At 59.8% G+C, this 25,131-nt stretch overlaps 2 protein-coding genes across 9 annotated transcripts; both read right to left on the reverse strand.

Annotated features, from left to right (window-relative positions):
* Positions 1-5,684, reverse strand: LOC143827065 (histone-lysine N-methyltransferase EHMT2-like). Of its 4 annotated transcripts, XM_077316267.1 has the most exons (14): positions 5,432-5,680; positions 5,127-5,182; positions 4,587-4,615; positions 4,384-4,479; positions 4,056-4,160; positions 3,716-3,870; positions 3,035-3,184; positions 2,781-2,937; positions 1,921-1,998; positions 1,727-1,848; positions 1,143-1,229; positions 972-1,050; positions 700-866; positions 1-331 (listed from the first exon to the last, which is right to left on the reverse strand). In XM_077316267.1, the coding sequence occupies exons 1-14, from the start codon at positions 5,590-5,592 to the stop codon at positions 61-63; spliced, it is 1,713 nt and encodes a 570-aa protein (XP_077172382.1). In that variant the 5' UTR covers positions 5,593-5,680; the 3' UTR covers positions 1-60. The 4 variants fall into 4 exon arrangements, with proteins under 4 accessions (XP_077172382.1, XP_077172381.1, XP_077172384.1 ...); XM_077316266.1 differs by lacking the exon at positions 5,127-5,182 and having other exon boundaries at positions 5,432-5,684; XM_077316269.1 differs by lacking the exons at positions 5,127-5,182; positions 5,432-5,680 and adding an exon at positions 4,899-5,057.
* On the reverse strand, positions 5,589-23,501 carry AXIN1 (axin 1). 5 transcript variants are annotated; one of them, XM_077316252.1, is made up of 11 exons: positions 23,480-23,501; positions 16,903-17,859; positions 13,886-14,026; positions 13,666-13,762; positions 12,886-13,023; positions 11,855-12,399; positions 11,149-11,325; positions 10,760-11,005; positions 9,049-9,156; positions 7,666-7,833; positions 5,589-6,694 (listed from the first exon to the last, which is right to left on the reverse strand). In XM_077316252.1, exons 2-11 carry the CDS (start codon positions 17,778-17,780, stop codon positions 6,568-6,570), a joined length of 2,625 nt encoding a protein of 874 aa, XP_077172367.1. In that variant the 5' UTR covers positions 17,781-17,859; positions 23,480-23,501; the 3' UTR covers positions 5,589-6,567. The 5 variants fall into 5 exon arrangements, with proteins under 5 accessions (XP_077172367.1, XP_077172368.1, XP_077172366.1 ...); XM_077316253.1 differs by lacking the exon at positions 23,480-23,501 and adding an exon at positions 18,491-18,820 and having other exon boundaries at positions 16,903-17,855; XM_077316251.1 differs by lacking the exon at positions 23,480-23,501 and adding an exon at positions 18,491-18,818.
* Positions 23,502-25,131: the final 1,630 nt, after the last annotated feature.

Consider the following 25,131-nt stretch of genomic DNA (forward strand, 5'->3'; position numbering starts at 1 on the left):
CCTGGAAACACACGTCTTTACTGCATTGCACGAAGCGCCGCCGTCCCGTCCCTCCCCCGCTCAAGGGTCCGGCCCAGGTAGCGGCTCCTCCCGGGCGCGCTGGGAACGCGTGACGACTTTGAGGGGGGTCCTGCGCTTGGACTTCAGGGCGAAGCCTCGGAGCGGGTGGCGGGCCGCGCCTCCGTTGCGCCCCGACGCCAGGTCTCCGGCAGCCGCCGCCGCGGGACAAGGGCCCGCTCGCCGCGGCGCCTGGTATCGGCAGCTGGGCGCGCCGCACAAGCACCGGCAGCCCTCGCCTTTCACCGCCCAGAAGCGCTCGCCGTAGTCGAACCTGCCAGCGGAAAGCGCACGGCTGGAGCAGCGCTGAATGGCCAGCCCCCCCAGGCACCCTCCGGGGTAGGAAGGCCTGTTGGGAACAGCCCCCCTCAAGCCGCCTGCCTGCCTGCCTGCCTGCCTGGGAGAAAAGAGGCTGCTCGCAGCTGCTAAGGGGGGGGGGGTGGTCCATCTGGCTTCACAAGGCTGGATTACAGGAGTTTAGCCTGCCATCCCCCCCCCCCCCCATGGCACGGGAAGGCTTAGCCAGATGGGCAGAAGGGAATGCCGCCGACTCCTGGGAACCTCCTGCTTCCCACTTGGTTTCCCATCTCCCCCACACACACACACACCAGCAAGCCAGTGTTGGCCTGCAAGACCACTCACCCGAGCTCCTCTCCCGCGTGGATGGGCCGGGTGCTGAAGAAGGCGATGCTGGGGACCCCCGGGCCCAGCACCACCTGCACGGCCACCAGGTTGGGTTGGCACGAGTGGTTGAGGAAGCGGCCGACGTTGCCATAGAAGCGGCCGTCCAGGCAGCATTCGTGGCCGTCCTGCAAAAGGCACCGCGGCCACCCGTGGGGCTGAGCCTGGCCCCCTCTAGCCCCTGTGCAGGAGCTCCCCCCCTTCAGGCCCAGGCACAACCATCCCAATCTCACCAGGGGGTCCACCACGAAGAAGTAGGTGTCCTCCAGCCTCCGCCCGGCCTCTGTGCTGGAAATCAGCTCCCCAAAGTACCTTGCGGAGAGGGAGAGGGGGTTTCTGGCATCTCAGCCTCAGAGGGCTAGAGGGGCCCCCCCACAAGAGGACTCGTAATCCCCAGGACTCACTGGCACAGGAAGGCTCCCTGGGGCACGTCCTGAACCGTGCGCACTCCCCAGCCCTTGGCTGGCACCCGGAAGAGCTGCAGCTGGACCCTGCCAAAACAGTGCTGGTGGGACAAGGGGAAGAGGGTGAACAGGCACCCCCCATCCCACCCCCGCATCTGGGCCTGAGAGGCAGGCCAGGCAGAGGGTCAGACTGGCCGGATCTGGCCAGTCAGGTTCCTTCTGAGCCAGGTGTGCACAGGTGCCACAGGGGCCTCTACTCCTTCGCAAGGAACACCCTCTTCCTGGCAGGAGCCACACCCTCTGGACCAGCTGTGAAGGAGGGGGGGGGCATTAAGGTCCTCCTCCAAATTCTGGAGTTGTGTCCCAGAGCTGAGAGGGAAGGTCTCTGCAAGCCAGATGCCCAGACAGGCAGACCCCAGGGAAGGCCTGGCCTTGGCCGGCTGCCCTCATGTCCGCTATAGGCTGACACAACCAAGGGAGGGAGGGAGACAACGCGGTCCTTCTTTGGAGCGCACAGCAGGCACTTGCTTTGGATTCCAGGTGAGGGGGCAACAGCCAGCAGGGTCACCTCCCTTCCGTCTTACCTGGTGCCCCTCTGCACCACCCGGTTGGGGCAGGAGCTGCCACACGCGCAGAGCATGCTGCATTCGAAGGCGAGACCCATCTCCGTGGAAGAGCCGCCAGCGCCTTGCACGAGTCGGCCATCCTGGAAGGCACAAGGGAGAAGATAAGAGGCCCATCTGCCAGCAAAGGGCCACACCCAGCCCGCAGTGCTTACCGTTGTGTACCAGGGGCGCTTGCCACGCGAGACACACGGGCAGCCAGCTGGGGGACAGCCTCCGGGGCATGAGCAGCCCTGCAAGCAAAGGCAGCAGGTGGTCAAGGCCTGGCTGGCCGGAGGGGGGGGGGCCTCGCAGCCTCCCCTTTGCAAAGGGAGGGGGCCTCAGGTCCTGTGAGGATGCCTGCCACTGGCCCGCTGACGTCCAGCCCTTTGCTGGAATTGTGAGGGTCCCCAAGGGGCACAGCTGTCTGATGACAGGGTGGTGGCCAACTGAGCAAGATATATCCAGACCTATGACAGCCAAAGCCTCCCACTCAGCTGCACCACATCCTCTCTCTGGGGCAGGCAGGGCCCACACCAGGCCGCTGCTCCACAGTGCGACCCCCCCCCCACACACACCCCTGTCACCCATCAGGCGGGATGGGTGGGTTCGAGAGGAGCCTGCCGCAAGGCCACTCCCAGCCCTTCAGAAACCAGGAGGCTGCGTTCCCTGGCCGGCAGTGTCGGGAGAGCTCCGGTGTTGCGCGCCCATCGTTGAGGGGACACCCTGTGGGACTCTTGCCGCTTGTTCCCTCAGCTGGGCTACGTACGGCAGCAGGCATCTGGCCCGTGCGCCAGGCCAGGAGGGCTGGGCAGAGGCAGCCGCTGCTTGCGTCCTGGGCAGAAGGGATGTGGCCACTCGGCCCTCAGCAAGCACGGGAGAAAAGGGGAAGACGGAGGGAAGGAGGCACGATCTGCCTGCTGGGGCCGAGCTGGAGGACAAGGGGCAGAGGGCAAAGGCGCCCCTCCTCCACTTCTGGCCCCCAAGGAGGCAGACTCCCAAATGCACCTGGTGGCTGGGCCAGCCCTGCTCTCACCTGGCTTCTGCCCAAGGTAGTGGCTGCTGCTACTTGGACAGCCACTGACTCCGACAGGATGTTTTGAGTGACGTAGAGGAAATCACTGGGACACGACTCACCGTCCACCCCATTCAGGCAGGGAATGGGCACTGGCTCAAAGCCCCGCGAAATGTCCCTGGCGAGGGGGAGGGAGAGAGCCGTTGGGGCAGGGCTGTGGTCCCCCCCCAGGCCCCTGGAGGATCAGCCTGGCTGCCCCACAGCAGGCCCCTCACCTGCTGAGGACTCTCTCCACCGGACTGCAGGGAAGAGCCAAGGCGGCCTGCAAGGCGCTCCTGGCGGGGGAGCCCGGCCTGGTGCACAGCAGGGGCGTCTGGCCCACCTTGTTCTTCAGGCAGACATCGGCCCCGCAGGCAAGCAGCAGCCTGTGAGACGCAGAGGCAGGCTGGAACAGGAATGGGGCTCTGGGCACCCACGGGGCACGCCTGGCACGGGGGGGGGGGTCACTCGCCCACAGCCAGACCTGGACTCAGCTGTGGGAGGAATATCGCCTGGTGCCCCCCTAAGTCCGTCCCCCTCCCCCCCCCATCCTGGGGTTCCCTCTCTGGCAGCTGCCACAAGGGAGACCCTCTTCTCCAGCCAGGAGGAGTTTGACCCACTCCTGGTGGGAGGCTGGGGGAGTCGTTTATTTTATCTATTTTTCCCGTGCCTGGTAACTCAGCCAAAACGGTTGCCTGACTGCTGGCCACGATCCCTCCTGGCCTCAGTCGCTCCACAAAGGAAGGGAAGCCCTCGGCCAAAACCCCCACAACCACCAAAAAGAGCACCCGAAGCAAGAAGGAAGGGGCTACAGGAAGAGGCGGGGCAACAACGGTAGCTCTTCCTTCAGGGAAAGGAAAAGCCCCTCTAGGCCTGCCTGGCAAGACTGCATGTGGGGGGGGGGGGGTTGCACTCACAGAAGGCATTCGTAGTGTCTCTCGCGAGCCGCCACGTGCAGAGGCGAGTCTCCCTGGGCGTTGGGCACATTTGGGTCGGAGCCAGCCTCCAGCAGCATCCGGACAATGGGGGCGCACCCCACAAAAGCCGCCCAGTGAAGGCAGAGGTCCCCTGCCTGGTGGACAAGCGGGTGGGGAGGGGGAAGAGCTGGCAGGAGGGCCCCTGAGGAGGCAGCTGAAGGGGTCAGCCCTCCCCTCCTCAGCCACAGGGGCTTGGCCGAGACACAGCTGGTGAAGGCGGACCGGGGGGGGGGAGTGCTTGGAGGACCTGGCTGGAGAACTAGGATGGCCCCTCCCTCACCTTGTCCTGGACTGTGGGGTCGGCCCCGTGGGACAGCAGCAGCTCTACCAGGCCCTCCTGCCGGTATTTGGTGGCCCAGAAAAGGGGGCTTCTGCCCTTGGTGTCCTGCAGGGCAGAGAGAGGCCAAGTCGTCTGCCCCAAGAGAACCAGCTGGGGAGGGAGGGAGGGAGGGGGACACGGGGAAAGAGCTGCAGGGAAAAACACCCCTTGCTCTGCTGGGACCACCCCCAGGCTCCAGGGGGGGGACGACAGAGACCACCATGCCCCAGAGCACACAGACATTTGGCCTGGAGGAAGCCCTGCGGACATGCCTCTTGGGGCACTGCACCTGTCCGTCGATGGCCTCTGTCCCCCGGGAGAGAATACGGCAGGCTGTAGCATACTGGCCCTTCCTGGCCACTGCGTGCAGAGGGGTGGCCTCATCCTGCAGGGAACAGACCCCACTGAGCCCTGTCGGAGTACCTGGTGCTGCACAGGGAGGGTAGTGTCAAGTGTACCCCACACCCCTCACCTGCCCAGGGTGGTCCTTACCTGGCTCTCAAGAGGAGTGCTTTTGCTTTCTGATTGAGAACAATGGACATAACATGCTGTTCAGGTGAGGCCGCTGACCCCCCAGGGTGCCCCCCACCCCCTCCAAAGGGTTCTGCTGGAATCTGGGCCAAGAGTCAGGTGAGGTGGCTGGGCCACCACTGGGGCAAAATGACCTCCCCCCCCCTGGCACCCCTTGAAGCAGCATGAGGGGAAAACTGGTGGTGCAGACCTCCCACTGAGGACAGGGTGGGGTCAGGAGTTGCCTCCCCCCCACCCCAGGCAGGCAGGCTTCCCCCCCCCAGCCCCCCTCACCACTTAGGCCCATGCTGCTGCTGCTGGCCCCACTGTGTGCTGGCCAGTTGCCCTGGCGGAATTCAAACAATGCCAAGCCCCAAGGGGCTGCGGAACCAGGCTGGGTTCTGATTCTGAGGGGGGTGGGGGGTGGCTAGCTCTGCTCCTGGGGAGGAAAAGCGGGCCTTCTCTCTATCCAAGTGGCAGCTTCTAACCTGGCAAGGCGGGTTTGGTTCCCTGCTCCCTCACCTGCAGCCACCCGGGTGACCTTGGGCTCTCTCAGCCTCTCTTCCCTCACAGGATATCTATTGTGGGGAGAGGGAGGAAAGGTGACTGGAAGCCACTTGGAGAGTGCCGTCCAGTCTCAGCTGGCAGTGGTGGGCCACTGCCTGCTCCTTTGTGTCACAACCCAAGTTCTCCTTGTGAGCCCCCGGATCTGAGGAGACCAGGCTGTCTGTCTGTCCTGGCTGGGCCTCCATAGGCAACGCTGCCTTCTGATTGGAGCAGAAGCATTTGGTGAACTTCCCTGCGCATGGGGGAGATACAACACATGCCTTTCCTCAGCCAATAGATGCCTGGGGCTGCGGGGCCGAGAGCTGGTCTGTCCTGCCCCCAGTCCAGCTCTTCTCTCTCCCCATGGCAGGACGGGGGAGGGGGGGTGGCTTCCAGGCTGGCTGAGCACCGGCAAATGGAGGGAGACACACCCGGCAGCCATTTGAACAGAGCAGAGTTTATTCCATCACAATCCAAGTACCTTTCAAAAGACACTGTACAAGTCAGCAGGTGGGGGAAAAGTCCCGGCAGCATCAGCCCTCAGCCCAACCACTGGCCACTGACACTTGGTTTAAAAAAATGTACATATTTACAATCAAACCCTTCCAGAAAAATAAAGGGGAAATGAGAAACCCACGACTGCTGGGGGGAGATCGCGCTGGAAGTCCATCCGACAGGGAACGCGAGCAGATCCCCCGGCCCAGCAGCCTGGCCCAGCCATGGTGCTCTTCCTGCCTCGGAGGAGGAGGAGGAGACCGGAATCCAAGGCACTCGGTGACGTGGGGAGGGGAGGGGCAGGCCACACTCTGGAGACAGGTGGCATCCGTAGTCAGGAAGACCAGCAGGGGTGGGGGGCAGGAGGGGGAGAGACCTTCTTGGAAAAGGAGGGGACAAGGTCCCGCCAAAGGGTGAAGTGCTTCCTGCCCAGAACCTCCTTCAGGTTGCGAGCACCAGCAGGATGACAGGCTAGCAGGTGGACCCAGCCCCGTCCCAGACGCAGGCATGCCCCAGGCTGGCTGACTGCTCAGCTAGCCAGCAAGCCTGCCAGGTTGGGGGAGGCTCTCAGCCAGGGCCAGGGGGGAAGCCAGTAGCCCTCCTTCCGGGCCACGGGGAGCAGCCCTAAAAGGAAAGCCCCCTGCACTGCCTCCTCCCAGCTGCCTGACTGCTCCAGGGCCACCCCTCCTCCCTCTAAGAAAGCTGGCCGGAGGTCAAGGGGCCACTGGGCAGAAGAGCCCCTTCCCCTCCCAGAGCTTCCTTTTATTACAAGCTGTTCGGTGACGCTCCCTATAAGCAGCTGGAGAAAGATGCTACATGGCGCTGAGTGGGGCTGGGAGAGGAGGAGGAAGAGGACCAAGTGCTGGCAAGGGGGTGGCCCTGCCCTGACCCCGCACCCAGCTTCCCCCCCCCTTCCCTTGAGCTAGTCGATCTTCTCCACCTTCCCAATGATCTTCTCTTCAAAGATGGGCAAGACGGCCTCTTCCTCGCGCACCTCCTCAAACACCACGCCGCAGTCAAACTCATCGCTCACCTTCTTGAAGTAATACCTGGCAGACAGGGCCGGAGAAGCACAGAGCAGAGTCATGGGCGAGGGGAGAGCTGCACCCGAGCAGACCCTGTGAGGGTGCCATGCTGTCCCTTTGGGAGTGGCACGCTGCGCGGGGGCACCCAAGGCTGCTGGAAACCACAGGAGCTCTGAGGGACTCCAAGCACTCAAGTCCCTGCAGGTCTCAGCAGCCTCAAAAGAAGTTCAGCCTGCTTTTGGAGGCGAAGCCAGTCCTGACTGCTGCACTGAGGTTGGAAAACAAGCAGGCAGATGCCCCATGCCTGTGCACCCCCCCCCCCCGAAGCCTCAAAGCAGAGGAGAGCACAAGGAGGCATTCCTCCTGTCGTGGCCTCATGCGTAAAGATCCCCCCCCCCCCAAGAACCAAGCACTGACCCACCCCTTCCTGTTCACCCACTCACCCTTTGCCTAAGTTCACAGAATCAGCTACCTAGCCTCGGCTTACAAATCTCCTCAAAGGAGGAGAACCTCCCACCGAAGCCTGTTCTGCTGAGGAACGTCAGGAATGTCATCTGGAGGCACCTCTCCACCCGCCAGGAGAAGGAAGAACCAAACATCCCCTCCCCGAAACCCCAAGGAGGGTTACCCAAAGGTACTCCCCTACCCCTGTCCAAGTAGGAGAAGGATTCTGGCCCCAAAATGTCAGGCCTTGGGGAGGGGGTCAGTGCCTGCCCTGGGGTAGCCTCGCCAAACCCTCGCCCCCCGTACTGCCTCGCCAGACTCCTCTTGACCGGAACCAGGGGCTACAATGGCTCTGGAAGAGCCACTGGCCAAGTCAGAGTCATGGCAGCACGGCAGTCACCCCGGGGGACAAGGATCCCAAGGACTGCCGAAACCTTCACTGACATCTCCTCCCACCCTTGAAACTTGGCAGGCCCTGCAGTGAGGGAGGAGAAGGGACAGCAAGACACCGCTGCTCCCCCACAGGCCCCTCTGCCAGCCGCTGTCCTTACCGGTAATTCCCTTTCTTGGTGAGCAGCTCCTTGAACTGTCCGAGGGTGACCACCCGGCCCTTGACCAGGGTGCGGTAGGGGATGGGCTCCCCACAGAAGTAGTAAGCCACCACGATGTTCTCAGAGGGATGCGAGGAGCCACTGACCGGCCTCTTCTGCGGCTTCATCCTAGGAGGCAAGCACAGGGTGCAGACCTCAGGCGGCAGCAGCAGGCGGAGGGAGGGAGGGAGGGAGTGCTAGCCGGCCAGCCAGCCAGCCAGCCAGCCAGCCAGCCAGCCAGCCAGCCAGCCAGCCAGCCAGCCAGCCAGCCAGCCAGCCAGCCAGCCAGCCAGCCAGCCAGCCAGCCAGCCAGCCAGGGAACTGCCTGCCAGACACATGGCAGGACCGGCCTTCCCAGCGCCTCCTTTTCCTTCGTCACCCGCAGGCCAACCACTGAAGACTTCAAAACACGGGATGCGGCATGGGATGGGGGTGGGCGCTCCCCCCAGTGCCCTAGGGCTGGCTTCGGCTCCTCTTTCCTCGGCCCTCTTCCCAGAGGCAGCCCTGGGCGCGGAGCGTGGTGCAGTCCCTTCTGGAGACACAAGCAGGAGGCAAGGGACCGCAGACGGCAGGGATCTGCTCAGAAGCACTCGTGGAGCTTAGAGGGGAGCCCCCCCAGTGCTACCCCAGCCTCTGGCTCTAGAACCGCCGAGCCCTTCTGCATCTGCAACCACTTGAGACCTTTGGCTGGGAACAGGAGAGGCCAAGAAGGAAGAGGTCTCCACCTCTTGGCTCTCCACGGGAGACACCTCCCTCCCTGAGGAGGAGCATGGCCTGTCCCAAATCCTCAGAGAGGCACAGAAAGAGGACTGGAGATGCCAGCTGGCAGGGCAGGGAGTGCCATGTAGAGAACCTGGCTAGCACAAGGCCTCCCCAGCTGCCTGCCCTATACTTAACAGAAGCCACAGTGCTGTGGCCCACCTGCTCCCTCCTGCCCCAGGTATTCTCTCACAGAGCTGAAGCAAACACAGCCCCCCCCCCCCCACTGTGGACCACCAGCAGTACTCCCCACCATGCATTCCACCTCTCAAGCATCACACTTGTCCTCCAGCGTCAGAAATGCACAGGGCCTTGGCAGAGACGGGTGCTGGGGGGTGGCCCCAAGCTCTGCAGCCAGGCCACACCAGGCTCCAGGACACCCAGGGAACAAACGTCCTCCTGCTGGGCAGCCCTGGAAGAGAATGCCCAGGCTGCAGGCGCTCGCCAGCCCCTTCCTGATTGCCACTTCCAAGAGACCAAGCTAATGAGTGGACCCTGAAGGCCCCAAGCCAACAAGAGGAGGGTGGGAAGCTACGGCTACGGGGGGGGGGGGGGGGGAGGCACGGGTAGAGTGGTGGCACGTACTCAGACTCAGAGAGGTCCATGTTGGAGACGGCGGGTACCACATTCCGCACGGGCACACAAGCCGGCCTGACAGAGGAGCGCCCACGCTGGATAACCTCTTGCACATACCTGAAGAACAATCTTAGACGTTAGACGGGCTGGGCCATGACTGCATGCTGGCAAGGCAGGAGATCCTGAGCCCGTTGGGCACCTCCCCCCCAGGGCTGCCGTGACCCCAAAGACTCCAAGGGAGAGAGCCATGCTTGGGAAGAGATAAGGAATCTCCAAGGGATCCTCCCCCTCCCCCCACCTCCAGCTGAGCCTGGCTGGTGCCTTCAGCCTCTCTCCGCAGAGGAGACCAGCCAGACTCTCCAAACACAACCCTGGACGCACACGGCCAATCCTTTGGATGCCTCTGCTCCTATACAAAAGGAAGAGGCGCCTCACATCACAAGGCCAGGGAAAGCCAGTGCTTCTGCCCACAGCAGGCCTGGGCAGGGAGGATGGAGGAGGCGAGAGGGTTGGGGCTGGCCCTGACGGACAGCAGGGCCCATTTCCTGAAGCACCATCCTGCCCGATGCCCACCACAGGACAAATCAGAAGGAGCTCCCCAATAAGAGGCCACGACCCTCCTTTGCCCACAAAAGGAGCCATCAAGGCGCACCACAGCCATCTTCCCCAAAATTCACAGACATGCCCAGACGCGCACACATGCACCCACCCCCACAAAGCTGCCTTCTACTGATCAGGGACCCTGTTGGGGCTGATAGTCATCTCCTCGGTGACCGGGGTAGCAGTCTGGCTTCCCCCCCGCCCCACTGGAGAGGCCCCCATTCTGCCTGCCAGGCCACAGGAGCACAACAGATTCCTGCCAGAAGAAAAAGAGTTGGTTCTTATGCTCCGCCTTTCACTGCCTGAAGGAGCAAAAAGCAGCTTACATTCACCTTCCCTTCTTCTCCCCACAAGAAGAATTGATTTCATACCCCACCTTTCACAGCCCGAGGGCATCACACAGCTGCTTACAGTCACCTTCCCCTTCCTCTCCCCACAATAGACACCCTGTGAAGGAGTGGGGAATCAAATCAAGCTCAACACATTAGAAGCTACTCCTCTTAACCACTACACCAGAGCTGACCAGCTGTCCTGCCACTCCAAAACCAAGCTCCCACCCAGGGAAGTGCAGAGCAAAGACTGGCCACAGCCACCTGGAAGAAAAAGACTTTTCCGGGGGAAGGGGAGGGAGATCCATCTGCCAAAAGTCTCACCACGCAGCTCTCACGCCAAACGCAGGGGCCAATGGATTGTGGGATACTGGGCCCCCAACAATTCCTTGCTGCCTCATCTCAAGGGATCCAACGCTAGGAACAAGCAGCCAGTGGGGCACTGCAGCCCCCTGCAGCGCACATAACACATGCCGCTGATCCACCTCTGAGAAACTCACCGGGGAGGCCCTGACTAAGCAGAGAGCCCCTGCTCCAGCCCTGGGCCCAGAGACAAAAAACCCCAGCCAGAAGGGCACCAGCCCTTCCCACAAGGCTCAGGTGGGGAGAGGAGAGGAAAAGGGAGAGGGGTCCTGATCAACATGCCTCCGTTCCCCTCCTGAGCAGAATGCTCTTCATGGCCACAGGGGGCCCAGCAAGCGGCCTGTGCCAGGAGGGGCCACCCGTGCCCTCCTCTCCTCTCCCCTCCCCTCCCCTCCCTTCCCGCTCGCCCAGCCCCGTGGGGTCTTTACCGCTGTTTGGTGGCCGCCTTCCCGGCCCGTTTCTCCTCCTCCTCCAGCCGCCGGCGGGCTTCCTCCAGCTGGGTGAGCGGGTTGGGGGCCGGGTTGGGGGGCATGGTTGGGTCCTGGATGAAGGGGTGTGAGGGCTGCACAGTGTTCCGAAGCTGGGTGCTGACCCATGGGTGCACGGCCAGGGGACGCTCGACCGAGAGGGGGCGGGGCACCTCATGCAGCAGGGGCTTCTTGGCTCCTGAAGACCTGCAGGGGAAACCACAAGTGCATCTCAAAGGCACAGCCCCCCTGGGAGTGCCACCTGAGAGCTGAAGATCTTCCCCCCTGCGGGGGGGGGGATGGGGGCAAGACTAACTAGGCCCTCTTCTGGGGAGAAACCCCCTCCTCACCCGTGAGTGGTCTTCTTGTGTCGGCTGATCTCCTTCTCGCCTTCGATGATCCACTGCATGATCTTCTGGTTTTTCTCCATGTCCTCCGGAGAGGCAGGCACGTCATGGTTGGCCCCCTCACCCTTCCCCACATCCAACTTCTTGGGGTTTCTTTTGGAGAGCAGACTGGCTTTCCCACTGGAAGCAGCAGGCAAAGGCATCAGCCACGCCCAAGAGGAATGTCTGAGACAGCCAGGCTGGGGGGGGGGGGAGGGGTCCCCTTCCTCCTGGGCTCACCGAGGCTTCCCTGGACAAGGCGTGGACCAGGCACCAACCCTAGCCCTGCAAGGATTCTCTGGCTCCTGGCCTGCCTGTGGCAGCAGCACTACGGCCCACCCCCCATCCTTTTCCTAAGACCCCAAAGAGAACAGACCCTGAGGGGCCAGGGCGAGAGGGACGCTGAGCCCCCCCATGAGCCCAACCGGACACTCCCTCTCCCCAGGAGGCTCACTGAATAAACTTCTGTCAGCCTGCTCCTCCCATGAGCTCCCAGTGCACTCTCTTCCCCGGACACCACAAGACCTGACTCTGAGGCACTAATGTACACAGAGCTCCCCTCCCAGCTGCCCACATGGCAGGGCCCTGCCACGAGAGCCTCTCCCCTCTGGCTGACGTTGTCAGGGGAGAGAAATCCCTGGTCCTCCAGACACGCTCGCAACAGGCTCACCTGTGGCCCAAGGGGTCCAGCGGGGCCGGGCCCAAGCCGATGCCTTCGCCATAGGCCCGCCCTTTCGTTGCATAGCTGTGAGTGTCCAGGCTCCAGGCAAAGCTGCCCTGGCCCCGCTGGCCGGCGTCCGCCTCCAGTGGCTCTTTGGGCTTGAGTGGTCCGTGGTGGTGGAGGCCGTGATGGTAAACGTGCTTGTGGTGGTGAAGGTTGGTCGTGTCCAGCTTCAGCCCGGCCTTGGCGGCATGCTTGCTGTGCCCCAGTGGGAGGGTCCCTGCCAAGCCGTGCAGCAGCTTCCCAGGCAGGCCCCCCTCAGGGGAACGGGGCTTGGGGGAGTGCCGACCGGGACCCGGCGACTGGCAGCCGGGCGTCTTCAGGACACGCTGGACGTGCTCGTCCAGGATGCTCTCTGGGTTCTCCTCGTGAGCGTCCCTCAGCTGCATCTCGGCGTAGCGGGGGGCAAAGTGGGGCAAGAGCTGCGCGGAGGGCAACTTGTGGCTCAGGAGGGAGGGGCCTGAGGGCATGCTGGCATCATCGCCTTCTTCCTCCTGTCAGAGGACACGGGCGGGTCAGATGGACTGCTGGGGCCCACGGAGTGGACGCCCTTTCCCCCTCCACCAGCTCCCACGAACAAAGTGCTCCAGTGCTTCCGACAAGACGCCGCTCACAGCCCTGCGGAGAAACTGCCGCCGAGCCCGAATTTCCCTCCACTCAGCGAATACTCGCTGCTCCCCTCTGCAAGGTTGCCTGCTTTCTTTCTGCAGCCGAAACGCCTGCCGTGCCCCCCGGCTCAGAGGAGCTCTGCCTTCAAATGGCAGCCGCCTCCTTTCCTCCTTTAAATGGAGGGGGCGAGGGTGGGAGAGAAGCTGCTTCCTGTTCCTTGGGTCCCTGCTACGATTCCGCCCCCCCCCCCACACAGACACTGAGCCCCTGGGCAGCCAGGAAGCAAAAGGCTTCTGTTCCACGGTGGCTCCAAGGGATGCCCCAGCCTCCAGGATACCACTGCCCCGAAAGAGGGGCGAGGTGCCACTCACCGCTCGGACCCGCTTGAGGCGCTCCTCCAGCTTGGCCTCTGCTTCTCGGTCCCTCAGGACCTCCTCCAGCCTGTTGATGAGTTCTGCAGCAAACTTCTGCGGCTCAACATGGATATCCTTTGGCATTCGGTAGGTGCGCTGCAGGGGGAAAGAGGACGTAGGCATTCACCCAGGTTAGCAAACTCTTTCCCCTCTTCTCCCAGGATTAAGGCACCTGTGAGGCTGCAGAATATCTTTGAGCCCTGCCTTAGAGGGGGAGTGGGGAGCAGCCAAGAGCCAATGGGCTCCTCCCAAACCTCCCAGGAGGACCTGCGCTGCTCTCCCCATTAATCCAAGGACATTCTCTTTAAAATGCTTAAGCAAAGCAGCAATTCAAGGAAAGCTGCTCATCAATAAAGGACTTGAAGATCTACACCTTGAGAGCGGCATAGGAACCTGTGTCTCAGGAGTCTAGGGCTATGGCATACAGGAAGCTCCAGACCAGCCCTAGGAAAAGCGCCTTTGCCACCCAGGGAGAAGCAGCCTGCTGAGACATCCCCTCCCTACACCCGCAGCACAAGAATCTCTGCACCCCTCCTATCGCTGCGGAAAAGACACATGTGCCGGACGTATCCATGAAACCAGCAACGATCTGGGGCGGGAGGGACTGTCAAACTGATTCCCACACCATCACCCACCCATAAACAAAACTAGCTATGTTTCCAGCCTCAGGGAACTTGCAAAGTTTGTGTTCCCCAGCTCAGTAACTGCCCTGCCCAGAAGGGGGTGCTGGCTACTTACAGGAATGTGAGGTAGTGGCACACGTCCATTTGCTTTGGCACTTTCCTGCATCTCTCTGCGATGCTGCTTCCGGAGGCGGTATGGCGGAATCCCATCTCTACCAAGAGGAAGCAACAGGAATCCTCAATGGGGCCAAGAGGCAAGGCCCAACACAGATAGGGTCCCAGGGGGTTCCCTGAATCAGCGCCCACCGTCATGCTTGGACTCCTCAGGTACTCACACGCTGCTGTCCGTCAGTGACATGGTGTCTGCATCGCTGGACATGCTGTGCTGCTCGCTGTCATTGGCGCTGGTGGCTGGGGCCATGGCGTAGCCTGTGTTGACATAGTAAGGATTCACGGGCTCTCTCCAAGGCCCATGCCTGCAAAAGAGAAGGGGCAGCTGCAGCTGGGAGCAAAGCCATCAGGACAGAGGGGGCCTGTGGAATGGCCGTGGGGGGCAGTCTCTGGCCAGACTGACTCAGACCAGCAGTGGGCTCTCCAAGGCCTCGAGCACAGGAAGGTCCTTTCCAGCACCTGCCCCATGAGATCTGACCCGGGCCTTCTGCATGCCAAGCAGATGTTTGGCCACTCGGCCACAGCCTCCTTCAGATTTACACTTGACGCTACTCACTTCCCACCAGCTGTGGCTGCAAAAGGACGGATGAGGACCTACACAAGGACTGCGGAGCTTCTGCAGAAAACAACCCCAGGCATGAGGCTGTGGTGATAAGGCACCATGGCATTTTCTGGCTGGAACTCTCTGGCTTAGCAAGGACTGAATCCAAGGCATATGGGTCCCCATCCACCACTACCTCTCACAGGCAAACCGGAGCATGGCTGGCATCCCAACGGAAGACCCAAGCTGCGGTGGCTCAAGAACAGGGTCTGCCACTCCCACAAAGGGGAAGGAGCCCCAGCCGGATATCCAAGCATCCTGGGAGCCCAGCCTGACCAGTGCGAGGGACTGTGTGGTGCAGCAGAGAGAATGCTGGACTAAGAAGAACCCTGATTCAAATCCCCACTGGAGGTCCAGGGCCAGTCACCGTCCGTGACTAACCAGCCTTGCAGGGCTGTTGGGAGGATAAGGCAGAGGAGTTAACCACGGATGCTGCCTTGATCACCCTGACTTAAAAAGTGATGTGGAGTTGCTGGATCCAGCTGGCACAGTCCAGTCATGCATGGAGAGAGAGAACAGGAATGACCAGGAAAGGTGAACCTTGGCTGCTACCCACGACTTCCAGTCCTGGAAGAGACGCATCCTCACGGCCTTCACTGCTTTTCCAGCAGGGGCCGGGGAAGTGGAGGTGGGGGGGGGGGAGCGTCCAGTAACTCCACAGCCCTGTGATTTCCGCAGGAGACACTCTTTAGACAAAGCAACCGTTTGTGGCCAGCATTCCTACTTAGCAAACCTGACTTTCTCATGGCTTGTCTACGACAATGCAATTTTTCTGATCCATTAAAAGATGAATGATAAAGAGGAAACAAACAGTCAGGGTGAAGCACGCAGGGGACCAGCAACGTGGGTGTTCCTCGCATTAACCCTGAGGCTGGCATCACAGTTCTTTCTGAAGTCAGAAAACATTCAACCACAGGGACCAAAAAAGGTTGCTAAAAACACACTATGAGCTTCCGACCACAACGAGTATAACTATGAAGGAAATTATAATCTATAGACTAAACCTCCCCATTTTCCGGCATTCCTATCACCATTTCCTATCAGCAGCCTAAATCTGTCTCTCTAGTTTACAAACTCCTCCCTCTTTCTCTTTCTTTTCGGGAGGGCTCATAAAATTACCTGTAAGATTACAGAGGAGAAAAAAAAAATAGAACATCGGTACATTCAAACTTTCTTCAGTTTTCCAGCTGATTCATCATTTGCCTCCAGATACAGACATTACTTTTAAAATAAGGTGTCCACTTAGTCATACAAAACACCTCTCTCCAGCTATCCTTTTTAGCTTAGGGATGAATGAATCTTTCTTCCAGCATTTGACACAGACAATGTGAGCAACTGTGACTGCATATAGAACTCACTCTTGGAGATGAGGGGGGATACTAACCACAAAGTTATCGTTCTGTCCCACGATCTCTTGTGAAATCTGCACTCGCTAAGATGCTTGCAACAATCGTTTCTCAAAAGTTCACAGCTTGTGAGCACCCCTCTCTGCATGTGGCCCTGCTGCGAAACCAATAGTCCTTATAGCATTATGAAACTCTGTTTAGTGCCACTGGCCTGCCGTTATGATCCCTGTTAAAAGGCATGTTCTTGCCAAACTTAAGAACTAACACTTAAGGTCCTATTGCCTGAATCTTGGGGCTCCCAAACTTATGCTTAGCCAGCAGCCAAATGGCGCAGTTCTTCCAGACACCTGCAACAGCTTTCTAAATGTATTTGTTTTATAAAGACAGTAATACCTCACCTTAGTTTGTGGCCCCAGGTGGCTTTGCTAACTCTGAAAGAAAGACCTAGGGCCCCTGGGACTATGCTTCCCAGCCTCCCCATTAAGCCAGTCAGAGACTCCCTGCCCTTCCCTCCAGGTTTCCCTGTCTCAGAACCCAGAGGGGAACAGTCCTCAGACCATCCACAGCCAGCTGGGAAAGGTGCCTGGGGCAGGATAAATCCCTGCTGTCTGCTGCAGCACTGCAGAAAACCTCAAGGGCTTCAAGGTGTCGAGGCAGCAGCCGGGGGGGGGGGGCATGACGGGGTGCCAGCTCTCAGAGAACCACAAGCAATACCAGAGGGCCGGGATGCTCATCAGATTTGGACTGAGGATGTGGGCAGGGGGTTTGTTAAAGGGTGTGGTATGTGGTGTCCCTGTATCCTTAGGAGGGTATCCTGAGCTTCTTTGTGTGTTGGTTACAACCTCCTTGAAATGGGATGAGGCTTAAGTACGGAACTTTTCCAATGCAAGTATGACAAACAGTGTCTAACTGTGGAGAGTTCCCCACTGAGAAATCCCCCTGAGCAGTTTGGTTGGGCTGCAGTTTGGGTCCAAGGCATCTCCCACTTGAAGCCTTTCAAACGAGCCCTGCCGCTTGTGCTGGCATGGCCACAGTGATGGTTTGACTCACCCCTTTCTCTGCAGTTTCGGGCAGCCCTGCCACAACGTCCCCTCAGCCTCTGCCACGGCACACCAAAACTGCAGCCAGAAGCCACCTGGCTTGCTCCCCATTGCCTTTTTCTGGCACCTCTGCCAGGTGGGAAAGGACTACGGCTGAACACAAAGGTGACCTCCTTTGGACCCAGGACACCCACCTGAATTCTCTTCCCTCGCTGTATCGTCTGGAGGGCGTGGCGCGCTGAGGGGCTGTCTCCAGGAGCAGCTTCTGAGTGAGCCTGCTGGAGGGGACCAAATCATGCTCGGGTTCCTCCTTAGCCTCTTGGTCGCACTTCCACTCCTCGTCCTCATTGAGGGTAGGCAAGTAGCCCGAGAGGCATTTTCCTGTCCCAGACCCTGAGCTCTGATCACTGTACACTTTAGGGCTCTCCCCCCCGGTCCTTGTATACTCCAAATAAATATCCGACTTAAGGAACAGTGGGTACGTGTTCTCCTCTATCATGGACTGGATCTCCGTCTGGGCCTGGTCAAACATGGCAGGATCAATGAGCAGCTTCATGACACAATCTCGGATGAAGCTTTTGGTCGCTGGCTTTATCTGCCGGGACACGATCCCGTTATTGTCCAGAATGTACTTTTTGTAAATGGCCTTGGCGAGTTTCAGCCTCTTTTCCTCATTGGTGTCCGAAGGCTCCAGCTTCCGGAAGCCGCTGCAAGCAAACCAGAAGTCCAACAGGTCCGCACAGCCCTCCTGCTTCAGGAAGGTCCTGAACAGATTGATCCCATCCTGGTCGTCCAACAGGGAGTGCAGGGATTCCGCCCATCGCAAGTAGGGAGGCGTGGGGGAAGCGCTCCCTTCGGGCTCGTAGCCCAGGTCCAGGTCCGGCCGCCTTGGGGTGGCGGTGGAAGTCTCCACCTTGAGCACGTCACATTTCCCAGAGTAAAAACCATGGCTGACTGAGCGCAAGTCCGTGGAAATCAACTCCCCCTCCTCACCGGGCACCGGGGGCCTCGGCGCATCCTCCGTGAAGCTCCCTCCGAGATCCAGAGGAAAGCCCGGACCTGGAGCATTCATCGCGGCAGCAGCAGCTGGAACCGGCGGCGCAACAGAACGGCCCGAGGCTCAGGGGCCCAACAGGAACACAGGGGCCTGGCTGCAACAGCAGAAAAGGGATGTTAGACACCTGGCAAACCAGCCCAGCTCAGACAAGTGGCCTGCAGGGCGTGGATGCAGCTCTCCCTTGAGAAACGGGACCTCCTGAATTTCCCCCACAGCTCCTGGACTCCTCTATCCACCTGCCCAACCCCCCCCCCCAGATCCCAGGCCTGCCTAAAGGGTTGCTCCTGTGGTCATTTTACTCTCACAACCACCCTGTGAGGCAGGCCACCCTCTGAAAGACGGCGAAGGCGAGCCTCAGGGGATTAACTATGAGGCTGCCAAATCTGCCCCCTCCCCCATCAAGCTTCTCTTCGCAAAACGGGGCGGGCCTCGGCCTAGGCGCCCCTCCGAAGCGGCCCCCAGCTTCATAGGCCGCGACAGGGTGGGTGGGTGGGGGAGGGGGCTCGCCGCCTTCAGGCCGCCTTTCCCACGGAGCGCCCCACAGCCCAGGCCCCGCGAGGCCGCCCCGGACCACGGAGGGAAGGAGGGAGGGCGGGTCCCGCAGCGCCCCGTCCAGAGGAGCCCCGTCCCGTCCCCGCCTGCCTCTTCTTCCCTGGGTCCGCTCCAGGCGAGCCCGCCCGGCGGGGAAGGAGGCCCGTCCGGCGCCCCGACCTCCCCGCACTCACCGGCCCGCCGCCCGCCGCGGCCCCGGCGAAGGCGACGAGGAGGAAGAGGCGGAGGCGGAGGTGGCCGCGCAGGGGGGAGGGCGGCGGCCCCCCATGACCCGCCCAGGCGCCGCTCCCTCCGGCCTGGCTCGGCTCGGCTCGCCCGCCCGCTTTCCCGTCCGTCCGTCCGGCCGCCCGCCTTTCCCCTTCCGCCGCGAGTGACGGTCGGAGGCGGCTCAGCAGCGCCCCCGCGCCAGCGCCAGGCCGCCCGAGCAAGCGCAGCCGCCACGACGCGCCAGGCCCAGGCCCAGGCTCAGGCCCAGGCCCGCCCGTCGCTATGGAGACGCGCGGCCGCGGGGCCTGGTGGGAGAGGGCCCGCTCCCCCTGGCCCCGCCCCCGGGACCCCCTTTGGGCAGCGCTCAGCACGGGGCCCAGCTGTGGGCTCACCCCTTTCGCCAGCCCTCAGGCGCCGAGCCTTCCCCGGCCGGACCCCCCCTCCCCTCCCCAAGACACACACACAGGCTAGGGGCCATATTCTGAATCCCCGCCCGCAGGGCACATCCCAACGCTGCCCCGGGCAAGGACCTTTAGTCCCCGTGGGGGGTGCGGCTCATCTAATGGAGCTTTCACAGCAGCCTAAAATTCCCCAGTTTTTGGGAGAGGCCACCCCCCCCCCCCGCGCTGCACGTCCATCCTGCAACCTGGGCAAGCTCCATCCCTCCTGCCTAGCTTGAAATCCCAGCTGCAGTGGAGAGGAAGAAGGATTAGTACTCTTTCCTCTACTGTGGCCTAAACAGCACCCATTATTACTACGAAATGTCTGCTGTACATCTTAAGCCCTGGGAAAATGTCACACTGTCCCAAGCAGAGACCTGACCATGTCTGGTCGGCAGATCTAGGGCCCCCGCTGTCATAGAGCCCCCACCCCTGCTTGGGTATCCTATACTGGGGAGAGGTAGCATGGTGCAGTGGTTCTCACCTTAGGAGGAGGGTGGTTCACAAGTCCCAAACCTTCACAGGTGCAGCAACCCACTTTAGGCTGGGAAACACTTGCGTAGTGGGAAAGCAGCCTATTCCCAGGGCCTCACCTTGCTGTGCTAGAATGAGCACAGCCTCAGGCCCAATGGCCAGCCATTGCAGGTGCCCTGTAGCGTGCCTCATCCCTGCAGTCTCCTGGGCCTTGGCAGGCAGCTGGCTAAAAGGTGGAGAGGCCTTCTTCCGAAGGCAGCAGAGGGCTTGACTGGTCCTCCAGGCCAGGTAATTTCAAGTGCTTGAAGGAGAGGGCAGTGGGCAGGCTAGCTCTGCTGCGCCTTCTATCACAGTTCCTGTCTTTTTCAGCTGTAGGGGCAGAGTGTGAAAACTCCCAGGTTCTTACCCAAGGGCGATATCTGAAGGCAGGTGAGTAAAGAATTTGTCTTTCTCCAAGACTGGCTTGCAATGCACTCAGGGTAGGCACAGCTGAAGCCAGTTTCAGGCTGGCATCTTTGGTGAGTTTCACAAGGCTGGAGGCTGAGGGAGGGGCTCAGAGTATCCAGTCCCCACCACCGGGTTATTTTCTTGGGTGTTTGTTCAGTCCCCGTGCAGCTGTCCTCTGGGCGAGGGGGAGAAGCAGATGCATCCCTCACAGGAAAGCCCACCTGGAGAGTGGGGATTGGGTTGTCTGAACATTTGCTGGAGCCCTTTGGTTGCAACCTCTTGCCTTGGTGGCATAAAGGTAAAGGTAAAGGTATCCCCTGTGCAAGCACCGAGTCATGTCTGACCCTTGGGGTGACGCCCTCCAGCGTTTTCATGGCAGACTCAATACGGGGTGGTTTGCCAGTGCCTTCCCCAGTCATTACCGTTTACCCCCCAGCAAGCTGGGTACTAATTTTACCGACCTCGGAAGGATGGAAGGCTGAGTGAACCTTGAGCCGGCTGCTGGGATCGAACTCCCAACCTCATGGGCAAAGCTTTCAGGCAGCTGCCTTACCACTCTGCGCCACAAGAGGCTCTCTTGGTGGCATGGCCATGGGTAAAACCGGGGGGAGGATGCTGAGGTCTGGCAGATCAAAATGGATCTTCCTCCAGTGCTGTCCCTGGCAACTCCACAGCAAGATGCGGAGAAGGAGCAGCCCTGGCAGGATTTCCAGAAGGGCTAGTCAGGCTACTGTCATTCTTCACCTCATTTATACCCCACCTTTCTCCCCAACAGGGACCCAAAGTAGCCTGCATCATTCTCCTTGCTTCTTCCCCACAACCCTGTGAGGTAGGATAGGCAGAGTGAGCATGCCTGGTCCAGTCACCACGCAAGCTTCCTGAGCAGCATGAGGGCTTGAACTGGGGTCTCCCAGATTCAGGTCTGATACTTTAACCACTATACCACATTAGCTTTCACTATGGAAACAGATATAGGCGGGAGGAGAATGGGGTGGTTTTGTGCCTTTTGCCAAGAGATGAGGATTGGGTACCGAGGAATGCCAGAGGCAGCCTGCTGTGCCTGAGACAGGAGCTGGTGTGGCCTGCCCAGGATGGGAATGATCCCAGAGGCACCCAAGTGTTGTGGTGCGCACCAGTCCCATGGGGCTGATATAGTTGCTGACTGCCAGCCACAAAGTGGCTAAGCTAGTGATGTGAGTCAGGACTGAGGACAGCTCCTGCCAGGGTCCTAAGGATGACAGCCCCCAGAGAAGACCCAGAGGAGGGCTGGCAGATGCAGCATGAGCCCTAATACTTGACGGCTCTGCCTTGGGTGGGGGAGGTTCTGCAATCTCCAGACAAGATCCCCACGCAGAAGACAGTCCCCTGGCTATTCTCCTGATGCTGATGTGCTCCAGAGAATCCAAGAAGAGAACCTCCAAAATTGACTGGAACGTTACCAAAGAAGCTGCTCCAGTGGAGCACAGGAGGGCGCTGGCACAGCGAGCTCAAAGGCACTCCCCCCCCATACCTCAGAAGGGGAGGGGAGTTTTTGAATCAGAGCTCTGCACAGTCCAAGCCCATCAGAGAGATGCAGAGAGGTATGTCAGCAGAGGGATGGCCCGGGGTGGATCAGAAGGACCATCAGCCTCAACTGAGAGCATCACATGTTCACCAACAGATGTATCTGGAAAGCCAGGGGAGCGTTCCCCTGAAATGCAGAAATCTGCAGCAGGAAGTGCCCAGTGGGCCCTGGAAAGGGTGTCCGAGGATTCTTCTGCCCAAGACAATAGACACAACTATCAGTAATGATTCAGCTCACATGGGCAAAGGCAGTTCTCAGCAGCTTTTAAAAACAGAAATCAAATCACAGCTATTGACTATGTTTTCAGCACTAACTAGGCTTTCAAATTATCCTCTACGACTATGGAAATCCTGTGGCCTTGAAAGTATTGTCCAAAACACGCCGAATCCAGTGCGAAAGGTGAGGGCAAATACATGCCATCTTGCTTGTTACAGGACCACCTGGCTATGCAGAATGACAGAACCAACCCTGTTGGAAGTCACATTTCAAGATTCTGCATCCCTTTTTGGCCAAACCAAGGACAGTTCTGGCAGAGCCCAGCCTCAGCGCGACTAAGGAAGCATCGACACTGAGGAAGAGATGAGAACTCCAATCCTGCGATCCAGAGCCCCAGGAAGAGTGCCGTGTGGTGAGGAATGTGTGGGTCTCCCCTGGTCCCTCAGTGTGGTCCCACCAGCCTCTTGGCTCTCAGTGTGTTGTCATGGGTCAGAGGGGTGTGAGTCCTAGAACAGAACAGGAAGCCCCCTCAGCTGTTGCTCTTGGCACTGGGGAGGCAAGGGCCATCCTGGCACCATCTTGCTTGAGTGCCAAGCCCAGCGGATGGAGGAATTCCACCTGGAAGGAGGTGCTTTCTTCGGCTGCTTTTTGCCCAGGCTGTTCTGGGTGACCACACAGCAGCCAGACTCGGAGTCCGGCGGAGGAAAAGGTCTCCTTTGGACTTGTGATGTGGCTGTGACAGCCCCACATGAGCAAGATGGAACTACACAAAGCGTGCCATTGGATGGCAGGCAGCACCTTTTGTTTGGACTGAATATGTCACGGCCAACAAAGGCAGACTGGATTAGCCGCAGTGGATTAAAAGATTTTCTTCACAGAGTTGACCTCATAATGCACCACTTGCCCTCCTGGGGCCTTTGAAACCGACATGCCTGGGACTCTAGAGGCTATCCATCTGCAGCCCAGGAGATGGGAGGGCGAGTCTGGCTGGCTCATTCTTCAGCATCCTCCGGGAGCATTTGTGGGAATCGTCCTTCCCAGTGGGACAGCCCATGGCTCCTGTGGCCCCCTCGCCCCACTCAGAACCAGCTGGGTGGCAGAGGAGAACTCTGAGTGAGAACCAAATACAGTAACTCTCACAGTGGAGAAAGCCTTCCTCGGAAAGAGGCTGACCCAGGACAGTCACAGCAGAGTTCAGCAATGTTCCCTTCTCCCATCAGCCCAGAGAAGTTAGTCTCTGCCCCTCTCCAGAGGCAGCAGTCCTGCAGTAGCCATTGAAGAGCTGGCCTTTCTGCTCATGGCACAGCATCACAGGGGACAGGCCAACCCACAGGGCAGCTGGAGAGAGCTTTGACTGGGCAGTTTTACAATTCTGGTACCCCCCCCACACACACACACACCACCAGCAGCTGCATGCTTGCAACTCCGGCTCACTCCCACGGCTTTGATCTCCAAGAGGCCTGTGGACACAATCAGACGTGGAGCCGGTGGGAAGCATGGATGCAGCATTCCCTCCCCATTCCCCTGACAAACGCATTTTCTAATCTCAAGTGATCTTGAGCCAAATGGTGGCTCTGCAGGGGGTGGGGCCTCCGGGCAGGCGAAAGAGGGCATGGAGGAGCCCAGCTGGGGGCCTTGAATGGGACCTGAAAAGCCTACAAAGACAAGTTGGGGAGGACAGCTCTACATTTCCTTTGTCTGTGCTTCCGTGGTGCTTTTGGGGACCAGAATGGGGCAGAGTCTGGCAACAGGCCAGGACTGGGCGCCGGAGGAAGCCACGGCAAAAGCGGATGCAACGCCTTCTATTGTCTTACCTGCCGCCTGCACCACACTGCCCTCTGGCCAGGGTTTTCACCGTCCGCCATGACAGATGCCATCCAGAGCACTTTCCTAGACTCCGGGAGCTGCTCCCCCTTTTGTGGCAGGAGCCGCACGGGCGGGGAGATGGCAATCTTGACTTTGTGCTGCAGCTTCGGCTCCTCAAGCTGATTGGCTGAGACGAGGACCAAATGATGGCCCTTCAAATCGTACCGTCACTATGGCAACCAGCCCCTGTAGGCACCACTGCCTCCCTTAGAACTACTAGAGAAAGTGGCCAGTCTGGCGTCCTTTGCCTCCCACCCGGAACTGCTTGCATCCCTCCTGCCTTCCTTCGGGGGGAGGGGGCAGGCAGCATGAACAAGCAGCCAGCTCTTCGTGCCAGGTGGCAACCAAACACCGCCTGCTTTCACCATCTGGATATTTTTCAATCCTGGCTTCAATGTGACTTGCTTGTGGGGCGTCTTCCATGCCCAAGCAGGCTGAACAGACTACCCTAAGAAGAACACAGGCCGATGGACAGGAACGGAAGGAAGAGGCCCCTTGCTCTGGTCAGGCCAAGCTACCTTTCCTCCACAGCACCAACAGGAGAGGGAAGCCATTTGTAAATGTTGAGTGGCAGCTCAGGAACCTGACTGGCACTATCTCAGCCACCGGCAATACAGATGAACACGCCCACAAGAATCGTGCATACAGGGTGCCTGGCCTTTCTTGGAATCCACCCTGCAACAGGCCCCCTGCAGTGCTATCCCAGGTGAGGGCTTGGCTTGCTGCGAGCTGAGGAAGTTGCCCCACTGCAGCAGCCTGCTGGGTCCCTGTTGCCCCACTGCAGCAGCCTGCTGGGTCCCTGTCTGAGGCAAGGCCCCACCACTACAATTGTGGAAAAAGAAGCCCAAGGAGGAGCCAGGCTCAAACAAAAGTGATGTCAAAAAGCGGAATTGTGAGCAGGATGGAAGGACTTGCACAGGAGAGAGACTGAAACCTCAGTCCAGGGCAGCCACATGTAAGCCTGTGGGTTGTCTGTGGAATCCGGGGGGAGGCGGGATATAAATTAAAAAATAATAATAAATAATAATAAGGGCAGCCACTTCAAGACCACCACCATTGCCCACCTCCCACAAGGCAGCACCACAGCAGGAAAAGTACCGAACAATAGAGAAAAAGGCTAAGAGGGACGGGAGACGTCCTTATGATGAAGAAGCATTTCAAGGCTTCAGGACGAGTGCACCAAAGGAACAACCCCCCAGTGCAATGGGGGGGGGGGGGCGCGTTTGGATGCCGGATGCCGTGGCCCTCTGCAAAGGCTACTCACAGGATGCGCTGTGCCAAGGAGGACATTTCTTCATGCGACATGTAGCTCATGAGACTTATTGCACCAAACTGCCACTGTGGTCACCAACGCGGGTGGCTTTCGTGGGTTGGCTCTCTTGTCAGCCTGTGCCCACACTGACATGCAGTGATTTGAGTCCTTCAGAGAAACTGAGGCCGACTCCCGCAGTCAAGCCCTGCTGCAGAACTTCCTGGTGCAGCAGAAGCTATGCGCTCCCCGCATCTCCTGTGTGGCATCCCTCTACTTAAACTCTGGGTGGGGAGACAACACAGGATGACAACAGGACCAGAGAGTGGCTCCATCACAGCTTCGCATAGG

The sequence above is a fragment of the Paroedura picta genome, chromosome 17 (assembly GCF_049243985.1).
Source record: "Paroedura picta isolate Pp20150507F chromosome 17, Ppicta_v3.0, whole genome shotgun sequence".
NCBI classification, from domain to species: domain Eukaryota; kingdom Metazoa; phylum Chordata; class Lepidosauria; order Squamata; family Gekkonidae; genus Paroedura; species Paroedura picta.

Excerpts from the sequence above, each read along its gene's own strand:
- LOC143827065 (XM_077316266.1), bottom strand. The coding sequence starts at position 5,684 with ATGCTGCCGGGACTTTTCCCCCACCTGCTGACTTGTACAGTGTCTTTT. Across the intron at positions 4,480-4,586 it reads GCACTCCTCTTGAGAGCCAG|GATGAGGCCACCCCTCTGCA; the intron begins GTAAGGACCACC and ends TGTTCCCTGCAG. Across the intron at positions 1,849-1,920 it reads AGCGCCCCTGGTACACAACG|GATGGCCGACTCGTGCAAGG; the intron begins GTAAGCACTGCG and ends TGTGCCTTCCAG.
- AXIN1 (XM_077316252.1), bottom strand. The coding sequence starts at position 17,780 with ATGAATGCTCCAGGTCCGGGCTTTCCTCTGGATCTCGGAGGGAGCTTC. Across the intron at positions 14,027-16,902 it reads AGCGAGGGAAGAGAATTCAG|GCATGGGCCTTGGAGAGAGC; the intron begins GTGGGTGTCCTG and ends TCTCTTTTGCAG. Across the intron at positions 9,157-10,759 it reads AAGGCGGCCACCAAACAGCG|GTATGTGCAAGAGGTTATCC; the intron begins GTAAAGACCCCA and ends ATTGTTCTTCAG.